Source organism: Anomaloglossus baeobatrachus, chromosome 2, assembly GCF_048569485.1.
Source record: "Anomaloglossus baeobatrachus isolate aAnoBae1 chromosome 2, aAnoBae1.hap1, whole genome shotgun sequence".
NCBI lineage: Eukaryota > Metazoa > Chordata > Amphibia > Anura > Aromobatidae > Anomaloglossus > Anomaloglossus baeobatrachus.
Genome location: NC_134354.1, coordinates 683,087,952 through 683,099,988, shown reverse-complemented (window position 1 = coordinate 683,099,988; position 12,037 = coordinate 683,087,952). Strand labels below are relative to the sequence as shown.

The 12,037-nt window shown below is 45.1% G+C and overlaps 1 protein-coding gene across 5 annotated transcripts in view; it reads right to left on the bottom strand.

Moving 5' to 3' along the window:
• ZNF385A (zinc finger protein 385A) overlaps positions 1–12,037 on the bottom strand; it is a 307,656-nt gene that overhangs the window by 67,881 nt on the left and 227,738 nt on the right. For all 5 annotated transcript variants that reach the window (XM_075337178.1, XM_075337179.1, XM_075337177.1 and 2 more), the window contains one exon: positions 5,235–5,345. In XM_075337178.1, coding sequence (XP_075193293.1) covers positions 5,235–5,345 — 111 coding nt within the window. The remainder of the gene's footprint in view (positions 1–5,234; positions 5,346–12,037) is intronic.

Sequence of the window (12,037 nt, the reverse complement as noted above, 5' to 3'; positions counted from 1 at the left end):
CCAAGGTACACAGCAAAGGCAATCCAGAAGCAATCCAAAGGACAGTAGGTACCGTAATCCAGAACGTCGTTAATAATCTTGTATTTGAATCCACTAAAAAGATACACGGTAATGGCAAGATCAAAGACAGGAAAAACGTGCCGCAAAAGAACTGTTATGGTTATTGTGTTTTGGAGTGATACTCCTTACTCAAAACACAACAGTTCTCTTACGAGATATTTTTCCTCTGCCTTAATTTTGCCATTATATGTTTTCAGTGGATTCAAATAAAAGCTTTTTTTTAATAAAGTGTTGGATTACCTGCTCTCCATTGGATTGCTTCTGAATACCCTATGAGTATAAGGAGCAGTTGAATAATATTCCAAGTTTAGTGAACATGGCTTTAGAAATGGCTGTTCTTTTGCGATACTTGGTGTGATAAAAGCCATAAGCATTGAACTGAGTTGAACTCAAGAGGTCGTCGAAGTTCATTGCTGCGGGCTCTCGCAATACTTGGCACAATATTTGGCGCAAGAGCTGAGGGCACTGAACTGTTGGGAACTCATGCTGTCCCTGCCCATGGCCACTGCTGTGTGAGCTGCTGCAGTGACCTGCAGTGATCTCATGAGGTCAACTCAGTTCACAACAGTGATTCTCACACAGCAGTGTATGAGCCTGCAGTGACTGCTCTCTCTGCCAATGAAGAATCTGTTCTTCACTGGCTGGGACAGTTAGTCTTGGAACATTGTGGGACCCCATTTTGGATTACGTCAGACAGTGGATTAGGGTTTTTGAAGGGAAATAAATTGGTGAATGAGGGTGATTTTTTTGCCTTTATTTCTTTAGTTATTTTCTCTTTTTATGTGTTTCAGGTTTGCTTCTTGGGAACATCATGGGACATCACTATGGATTACGGCAGACTTATTTTAAAATACATTTTTAATAAATTGGTGAATGAGGGCTGTAGTTAGTTTTTTTTATATTCCTACTGGATTAGCAATGGGGGTGTCTGACAGACGCCCAACTATTACTAATACCAGGGCTTCATGCCAGCTGGCAATTCAAAGCTGACATTAATCCCATATATTACCCCATTTGCCACCGCACTAGGTCAACAGCAAGAGCCGAGTACAGCGCCAGATTTGGAGCATCTAATAGATGTGCCACCTCTGAGGCAACTGTAGGCTGCTGTTTTTAGTCTGTATTTAGCTGTTTTTTAAAATTATTTGTTCAAATAATTTAAAAAAAAAGTGTGGGATCCCTTTTGTTTTTCAAAACTAGCCAAGGGACAGCTGACAGATGAGGGTTGCAGCCCGCTGCTGCTGCTGCTGTACCTGTGTTGGTTATCAAAATTAGGGAGAACCCCATTTTTTTCTCGTAATTTACAAGCTATTAGCTATCTCTCGATATAGCTATCTCTATCTATTAGCTATCATCTATCTACCATAACTACTGTATCTATTATCTATCTATCTATTTATTGATCTATCATTGTTTGTGGCTTTGCACATCTTTTTCACATTAAAAAACATTCATTTCAGTATCATGTGTTTTTTTCCAGTATTAGTCACATGGATGTCACACGGACATATGGATGGCACGCAGACTTCACATGGATGACATACAGATGACACACGCGGACATATGAATGGTCATATGGATGTCCAAAACAAACTATGCAAAACATGTTTCTTTTACACGGATGTGTGAAGGAGGCCTAACACATGTTGGACCCTATTCATCAAATAAAAAGCACTATCCCTATAGTGGTGTTTTAAATTTAAGTTTCCTGTTTTATACCCATTTGCTGCTGTTTACAGCTTTTTTTAGCATCACTCCTTTTAGTCCCTAGGGATATGTGACCTGCCGGCAGCATCAGTTTTTCATGGAGCGAACCTGAGATCAAATCTCAATAAATCTCTATGGGAGCCTTGTTCTGGCTCTCATATAGATGAATTGGGACCTTGTGACGTAACTTCTGACTTCCGGCCCGGCAGTAGTTATGTCACAAGATGGTGCCTGGGACCAGAGCAGCACCAAAAAAGGTTGAAAATGCTGGAGGGTGAGTATAAGACAAGGGAAAGGGGACTTAGATTTAAAGCACCACTCCAGCACTGATAAAAAATTGCTGATGTGGCGATTTAATGCATTACCAAATAAATGGTGAAACTCTTGCCATTGTGCTCTAGTGCTTGGAAGTGACGGTTAAGGTGGCTTTACACGCTACGAGATCGCTACAGCGATCTCGTTGGGGTCACGGAATATGTGATGCACATCTGGCCCCTTTAGCGATGTCGTTGTGTGTGACACCTATGAGCGATTTTGAATCGTCGCAAAAACGTTCAAAATCGCTCATCGGTGACATCACCCCCTCTTCCCAATTATCGTTGCTGCTGCAGTAACGATGTTGTTTGTCGTTCCTGCGGCAGCACACATTGCTATGTGTGACTCAGCTGGAACGACAAACATCTCCTTACCTGCGTCCACCGGAAAAGGAGGAAGGAAGCAGGTGGGCGGCATGTTCCGGCCGCTCATCTCCGCCCCTCCTTTTCTATTGGGCGGCGGATCAGTGACGCTGCTGTGACGTCGCTATGACTCCGAACGAACCGCCCCCTTAGAAAGGAGGCGGTTTGCTGGTCACAGCGACGTCGCAGAGCAGGTAAGTGCGTGCGACGCTGCCGTAGCGATAATGTTCGCTACGGCAGCGATCACCACATATCGGCCGTACGATGGGGGTGGGTGCTATCACGCTCCTCATCGCTAGCATCGGCTAGTGATGTCACAGTGTGTAAAGCCCGCTTAAGTCTAAATTTGTAGTGATCGTTCTGCAAAAAAATCTCCAGATCAGCATAGATCGGCTCTTTATGGTTTATTTAGAAATCACCATTTATGTCTGTGCCTCATGATTGTGTTCTGAATAAGTAAAACTCCGCTGTCTTTCACATCCACTTGATATGAAATTTACGCTGATATCATTCTAGGTATAGAACAACCGACATCAGCTGCTGGATTAGGAAAACCTGCCTGACAGATATCAGCATTGGGTGCTTCTAAATTAACCGGAGGAATATATTTAGGAAGTCGTATGTGTGACTCAGTGAGTTCTCCTAATCATCTAGGGAAGAACAATGCGGCTCTAGGACAACCGCTAACATCACCGTTTTTTTCAACGTGAAGGAGTTAATATAGTGAAGTAACTCCGCAGTAGTTTATTTCCCCAGGGTGCGATTCTTCAGAATAGCCTGTTAGTAGATACGGAAGGCACAGGAAGAAGCTTCATCTGAAGCTCAGTTTATATATGCTTCTGGCTGATTCACACGGTAAGGGAATCTCAAACAAGGCGCACTATGCAAATGTTTAAGATACCATCACAGAACTGCAAGGAAACGAGACGTGCAGGACTTTGCAACACATGAAAGTTATCCGAAACAATCCAAAGTCAGCAACAGCTGTTACTAAAATCACATCTATGGATATAACAAATTCTGGACCAATCTCCTCCGGATTTGTGTCCTCCATCGAAACGTGCAGCTGCGGATGGGAAATAAACAAAAGCACTCCCAGGGGTTTGCCCCCTCCCATTTTACTCCCCCCTCCTCTGTAGGGTGCGGAGAGCTAAAATATCATTTGAAGCGGCCCAGCTGTTCGGACAGCTGTTCCAAGAGCAGGACAGTTAACTAGAGCTAGCTGAGGCAGATTAGATGGGAATCAATCAGACAGAGATATGGGTCTGCCACAATTAATTTTCATTGTATGCGGGGTGACTCCTGAGCGCTGCACACATAAATCTCTTGGCAGGGACACAAGTTTCAATCACCATTTACAAGCAATCAAAAGCATCTAGCATAAGGCTATTCATGCTGATAACTAAAGTGTTAACTATATGAAAAGTTGTACAAAAAGTAACAAGCTGTGCGGGTGAGAGCCGCCAAACAATATAGCAATATATGGTCCATATGGTCCATAAAGTAGACATAAAATGGAATGAAAAGTGAATATTAAATCGTGGGTTTGGGTTTAGAATTTGAAACTTTTCTTTTTGTTTCACAGGAGCCAATGGAAATTTGTTGTATTGTCGTTCACATGTCCAGTAATCATCCGTTAAAACGGATCCTACAAAGATCCATTGGAAAAATGTTCTGCAAACACAAGTTTTTTGTCTGTTGTTAAATAACTGATGTCTGCCGCACCCGTTTTTCTAACATTGGAGTCTATGGAGAACGGTTCTAATTGTTATTTAGTTATCCGTTATTCTTCTATTTGTAACGGATCCATTTTTTTCTTACACGATCCATTTCAAATGGAAGATAAACAGCAATCCATTAACAGATACATTCTCCATAGACTCCACATGTTAAAAAAATGGATTCGGTAGACATAATTTTCCCAACAGAGCTCTGCACAATCCGTTCTAATGGATGATTACATACAAATACCCCGTTTCCCTGAAAATAAGACCTACCCTGAAAATAAGCCCTAGCATGATTTTTCAGGATTTTTTAGATGCACAAAATATAAGCCCTACTCCAAAAATAAACCCTGGTTATAGTTCATTAAAAAAAGGTCAGTTTAAACAATGTCCAGGCATCTGTACATGTAAAAGAGTAAAATCAATCGACAATAGAATGCAGCAGGACAGATAGACCCCTAACCAAGGAAAGCAGACACCCCCAAAAGTCCCTATGAGACCCAAAAGGTTGGCAAGTGCCAGGTTCTCATACATGAAGGAGATAGATGAAGGAAACCTTGATCTATCTCCTTCTATTTCGGGGCTGCAGCTATTTCACCTTGATACTACACGAATATAGGAGTTGTGACTTGCACAACCCCTATAGGTGAGTTTTCCTAATTTTATTTATTTGGTTTTTATCTGGTAAGACCCTATTGCGCTACTTGTCCACAGCTTCTACATTCCAGGCTCTCACATATGGAATGGGTAGTCCTGTTAGTCACTCCATTGCACTAGATTGTCGCTCATAGAAAAATAAGACATCCCCTGAAAATAAGCCCTAACACCTCTTTTTGAGCAAAAATTTATATAAGACCCTGTCTTATTTTCGATATGTAGCTTTCCATCAACTTCTATGGTCATCCAACTCAAGCTGTCCCATAATAATCCTGTGTTCCTCAAAAGCTAGTCTCCAAAAAACACACAAGAGATCCATCTGCGAGATGTCACACTACGATGTCATCTCATTCTTGTCTAATTATAAGATTGAATTTGTGGATCTCAGCATTTTTTTTAATTCTCTTACCTCCGAGTTGAAGCGGATTTGACACACGTTGCAGGAAATTACTGGCCGTTTTGTCTTCATCAGTGGGATGCCAAAGTTGGGGCTGATCACAGGTTTGTGGATGGGGTCCATCTGTGTAGACAGAGCACAAGCAATTTCCAGTCAAAAATACCAACAAGCAAGTCATACTAATGGAAAGCCAGCTGAAGGAACCATGCTCGGATCTCCACAGATTCATTTGTCTCCCACAACTAGGAAATAAAGAGCCGGAGCATGAGTGATGCTGAAACACGGCGGCTAATAACTATTCCCAGTAAGATACTGTAAACACAGGTGCTCGGCCCAACAAGGTTACAGCCGCAGAGAATGATCCGGCCGGCCTGTGCTACACGGGGATGTGCTGCATCTAACACAACTGCTGCTGAGAATGTTAGGAAGAACGTTTCTGCAGCAAGAACGTTTTATTTAGTTTTATAAGATGTTTGATCCTCCCACCCTTCCCCAAGGGAAATCCACCCTGATCACTCATCCATGAGCCAAACCCAAAACTCTGAGATAAACTGACAGTTACAGTAAACTGTTTCCAGATTAATCTGCCCTTAAAGTGACATTGAAAAGTATTTGTTGAGGTGCCCCACACCCGCTTGACCCACTATACAAAGTGTCCTATAAGTCTTTTTGCAATCTTGCCAGATACAATATTCCTTTAATTTTTATGTCTGCTATATATACATTTTATTTGTCATGTTTTAAATCTTCCTTGCATTATAATAAGTATAATGTTCTTCTTGTCTGTAACAAACTCAAATCCACGCTATTCTAACCTCCTTATAAATAATACAAATTATGCCGAAAACCTTTCTCTGCTCAGTTATTTGAAGCTTATTAAAGGAGTTGTCTAGTTTAGAGCACCTTTTTATATACTCAGTTATGGAATTCTTAGAGCATCCTTGTCATGATGACTCTGGGGTAGAGGAGAACAGGGCCCCTAAGCTATTCATCAAGCTAAGGGTCCCTATACTATCCCTATTCTCAGGAATAGCCCTAACGATGGGGATGCCTGAGTCTCCTTCTTGGCCCAGCAACTGATCAGTCCTGAACTGTTTTCCCTCTCCCACTCTCCCAAGGAGGGATGGGAAAGGATATAGACAGTCAACGGAAAAAACAAATCTCTATCACACATAGGTAAACACAATAAGAGATTCAGGAGGAAACACAAGCGAAGGAAGAAAGTTACAAAACAACAGGGGTTAACTTCCACAACTGCATCAAGCAACTAGCACAATTTTCACCAGAGAATCTGGTGACACCACATCTCACAGACCAACATAGAAACTATAGCTGGCATGGGTGGAAGATTTCATCCAGCATAAATAGAAGGGGAGCAGATGTGATTGGCTTCCCCATCACATGTGATCAAAGGAATCTAACAAGCAGACTAGCAGCAATTAACTCTTGCTAGCCTGCCTAAGAGTCAATACACAGCAGGTTGATGCCTGAGTCTGCCTGTGTTTATCCCAGAAACCAGAGAAACCATCAGGCAGATTGTCAGGATCTGTATAAGAACATAGTCCGACGCAGCAATGACAGTCGGCGAAGTTTGTGCAAAACTCTGTGAGACAACCGCATACACATCAGATAAAAGTCAGCTGAACTTGCCTATTTCAGTGGGCCAGGATGATCATCTGATGTGTATGTAAGCCTTCAACAAATGATATCGGGGGTATGCAGTGGGTGAGCAGACCCCCTGCAAAAGGGAGCATAGTTAACCCGGAAATGTTATTAATAAAAATGTTTTATTTGTATGTGCATGTGTATTGTGTTAGGGTACCCCTAGTGGCCGGGTGGGACGGCTGTCACCACAGTGGAGAGGAGGAGCCGGCAGAGACAAGGGGAGGAGAGAGCAAGGGTGTGAGGAAAAGATTAGATCAAGGGAGCAGTCGTCTCGGGGACAGGAGCGGAGCAGCAGAGCCGGGGCAGAGTGTGGGAGCTGGAAATCAGGGAAGCCGGTGAGAAAAGGAGCGGGCGGAACCTCATAGTGTGAAGCAGTCCGGTGTGGGTCCGGGCTGTGGGTAGCCAGAAGTGGGAGCCGGGCGAAGTGGAGTAGCCAGGCACATCCCCACTGGAGGGGACGCAAGGACAGGCTTCCCCCAGCTAAGAAAGCGTATCATCACCTTTATTGCTTTGTTTGGGACTTTGTGAAGAATAAAAGAATGTTTGTTCATTGCATCGAACCCTGCCTGAAGAGTGTTTGTGCGCCGGATAACATCTGCAACACCACCACACTCTGCCCCACCAAGTCATCTCCTGTCCCCATAGTGACGGTGGAACCAGGGGTAAGCCTGATCGCAAGGGCCACGACTACAAGGCCAGAGGCACCCCTGGCACCCCGTTACATGTGGCGTAGTCGGCAGGATGCGATTCCCCTGCCAGGAACCCAGGAGGCTGGAGATCGGGTCGTGCCTGAAGCACAGGATCCGGACCGTGATACAGGATTTCCAGTCCCGTGGTGGGAAGAGAACCTAGTACCCGTAGCGTTGGACCGGGTACAAGATGGCGGCAAGGAGGCCGTTATCTGTGAGGAAGAAAAGGCGCGGAAAATTGGCGCCGAAAGAAGAGCCTGGGGCTGGCCGGTGCCGAAGAGAAAGCATGGAGTACTCCGCCCAAAGAGGGGAGGCGCCAGCTCCAGGGCACGGAAGAAGAAAAAGAAGTACCTCAGCGGAGGAGTCAAGATGATGCGTGGGGCTGGGGGTGGAGTCTGTTTAAGAGCGGGAAACGAGGACCCGCCTCCACTCTACCCAGTCTCAGCATTGACACCGCCGCCGTTACCAGCAAGATTGTCAGGGGCAGCGACGCCTTCACCACTGAGAGGAGCTGCAGCAGCTGCGCCTGTGGAGCCACCCTACGCCCCTGCGTCCTTCCAGAGGATCCGTCAGCAGCCGGGACAATCCCTGGGGGCATACATCCAGGCCCAAGCGGAGGAATGGAAGAGGGCCTGGCCCCCAGAGTAAGTCACCACTGCTGATCTGTTGTTTAAGTCCGGCGCCGTTTAGCCGGCAGAAGTTCTTTTAAAGTTTCACGGGACGAGCTCCCTTCTGTGTGTTTGTACGGGCAGTCGCCCCATCTAAGACCGGGAGCGCTGTTGCCAAGCCTCCGGGCGCCCATCTAAGACCGGGAGCGCTGTTGAGCCTCCGGGCGCTAGTTGAAAGAAGGACCGGGAGCGCTGCAGAAACCGCCGGACGCGGGACTGGTGGCCGTCCAGAGGAGGAGAACTGGGCACACTGGTGGCCGTCCAGAGGAGGAGAGCTGCGCACACTGGTGGCCGTCCAGAGGAGGAGTGCTGCGCGGGACTGGTGGCCGTCCAGAGGAGGAGAACTGGGCACACTGAAGGCCGTCCAGAGGAGGAGAGCTGCGCACACTGGTGGCCGTCCAGAGGAGGAGAGCTGCGCACACTGGTGGCCGTCCAGAGGAGGAGAACTGGGCACACTGGAGCCCTCTGTGTGGGTGCTGCGCCTATTGTGGACGGTATTGCAGACTTTACGTGCTTCTGTGTGTTTTAAGTAAGAGCCGTGCCGGGAGGCTCGGGTTTTAAGAGGGGAGGTATGCAGTGGGTGAGCAGACCCCCTGCAAAAGGGAGCATAGTTAACCCGGAAATGTTATTAATAAAAATGTTTTATTTGTATGTGCATGTGTATTGTGTTAGGGTACCCCTAGTGGCCGGGTGGGACGGCTGTCACCACAGTGGAGAGGAGGAGCCGGCAGAGACAAGGGGAGGAGAGAGCAAGGGTGTGAGGAAAAGATTAGATCAAGGGAGCAGTCGTCTCGGGGACAGGAGCGGAGCAGCAGAGCCGGGGCAGAGTGTGGGAGCTGGAAATCAGGGAAGCCGGTGAGAAAAGGAGCGGGCGGAACCTCATAGTGTGAAGCAGTCCGGTGTGGGTCCGGGCTGTGGGTAGCCAGAAGTGGGAGCCGGGCGAAGTGGAGTAGCCAGGCACATCCCCACTGGAGGGGACGCAAGGACAGGCTTCCCCCAGCTAAGAAAGCGTATCATCACCTTTATTGCTTTGTTTGGGACTTTGTGAAGAATAAAAGAATGTTTGTTCATTGCATCGAACCCTGCCTGAAGAGTGTTTGTGCGCCGGATAACATCTGCAACACCACCACACTCTGCCCCACCAAGTCATCTCCTGTCCCCAAAGTGACGGTGGAACCAGGGGTAAGCCTGATCGCAAGGGCCACGACTACAAGGCCAGAGGCACCCCTGGCACCCCGTTACAGGTAGAAAGAAAAGGATCATGTAGATGGAATTTCAAACTTAAACCCTTTTGTTTTCAGAGACGATAACAGGATTCTGGCACTAAGTTTATACCTTCTCCCCATTGAAAATACATGACCGCTCGGCCAAGCTGAGTCATTATTGTATAGAGGAGCCTGGAGCGATAGCTTCTGCCATATGAACATTCAGGTGACAACTATCTTATGTGTTGGGCCAGTTGTAGTTACTTTCTTTCATGTTCTGCAGTAACTATAAAAACAAAAGCCGAGTTACTACCACTTCCCTGGAATCTGTTTGACTGCAGCGCTGACAACATGATGCAGCAGTCAGTGTGCTCAGTGGCTCCTGTTATCTACATCGGCAGAGCTGCTGGGTTCACTGAGTGGTTGCAGTGCTATCTATGTGATGTCAGCACTACAGAGAAACAACTGAGACTGGAGCAACAATGAAGAAACAACGCTGGGTTCTTCAATGGTAAGAAATATTCACTTTGTTTTTTACAGCTATCTCAGCCTATTAAAGAAAGTCTCCTTAAAGATGACAAACCCTGGGGTATCTGTCAACAGGTTTTTGCTATGTAATCTGAGGACAGCACGAGGTAGGGGCTGAGCCACTGATTTTAGGCAAGTGTCACTTATAAGGTTCTGCGCTATTGTTTCAATACAATGAGTGTTTTCTCAGCAGGACATTATCACTGCCTGAATTAGGTCCAACCATGCTACCAGCACTGATAAGTAGCTCACTGTCACTATACTATGTACACAGAAAGCTGTGGTGAGAGTGGGGTTAGTTTTCTGAGCTCTACTACATCTTAATACTCTGATTGTATCAGAACTGCTGCACACAGTAATCTAAGTGATAAATCATTGGATTCAGGGTCTCTTTTCCTACATTATACTGTTCTCAAATTAGGGAGCAAAAACCCGGTGACAGATTCCCTTTAATAGAGGTGATATGTTCTGAATCTTCTTTCTTTTTTAACTGAATATCTTATGAAGTATCTTTGACATTAGTGGGATTTATTGTCTATGTATTTTTATTTTCAGACAGTGTTGTTTTGTCTGTGGCGCATTCATTACTTGCAATCAGAGAACGAGCTGGATCTGATTCTTCACTGTGATGCAATAGACTGATAGAGACGACCAGCAGTGACAGTTCAATGCTACAAAAAAAGGGAGATCTGGCGGGAGCCTCGAGAACTGGCCCTCACCTCCAAGACAGAGCTATGTATGGAGATAGCAAGAACAGCGAAAATGCAAACTACACAGCTGAGGTTTTTTTTAATGTAGAAGAATGTATTGACTTTTCTCCCACATCCTGTTTGCAGAGAAAACCCATGACTTTGTTACTTTTACAGCATTTATAGCTGAAAAGGTAATTTAATGATTGTTCTCTTATTGTAACGAGATGATATCACAAGCTCTGGATCTCCAGGAATCGACATGAACATACAATTTGTATTTTACACAGTTCACTACAATAATAAACCTTTATGTACAGTTTATCCATTATGTTCTCCATCCCACGTGTTCTTTATGGTGAATGGGAAAGAAAAGTATATAGACTGAATGACTCAGGCAGATGGAAACATGTAATAATGCTGCATCGTCAGATGCTTTTGGAACTTTCGCTAACAGCACATATGAAGTAGATTTCAGGATTTAAAGGATTTTCAAGAATTCTCAAACAATGCATTCCTGGGCAAATGTCTATTTTGGATACTTCTAACCCCGGAATACAGTCAGGTTTAAAAAAAATAGAGAAGTAGGAAAGTTTCATAGTATTACATAACTGGAGGGGATGTATGTATATTCTTCTCTCTTAGGTCCTAAATATGGAGGGTCGTTGTTAGTACACCCACGGACACCAATGTTTGGATATTAGTATTTGGATTGCTTCATCTAAGACTGGCCGCCTGATGAACCACAGCCACGGCAGGGGGGAATCGCGTCGAGGCAGAGGCAAAAGAATGGGAGATCTAAATTCTTACATGGGACGATATTGATATACAGTAAGGTGCCCTGGAAAGAGTAGAGGTTTTATACCCCGTGGACAATAGTGAGCACCAGAGAACTTCAATCGCCTGAGATTCTACAGACGTTTAAACGACAACTGATTGGTAAAAGTATTGTGTGTCCTTCGATCCATGTAACGAACCCTCACTCTTTAATTATAGATATAGTATACTGATTACTTGTTCTTTATAATGGTGATTCTATCTATTACTCTAGAAAATGCTCTATAAAAGGTGTTTGCTAAAAAACATATATTGCCTATGCCCTGGACTCACAGCACTGGGATCCCCAACACTTAGTAGAACAAGGGTCCCAAGTCCCCTGCTCTGGAGGAGATTGAATGGAGTACTGGTCATGAAGGTGCATTATTGGTTTATTCAGTGTCTCCAGGACTTATGAAAACAGCCAAGCACTGTACTAATGTCCTGATCCCTTGTTCGAGAGGAGATTAAGTAATACTCTCCTGAGCAGAGGATCAGGATACTGGTCTCTAGTGAGTGGTGAGGAATCCTATTGGTGGCAGGCCCAGAAATCAT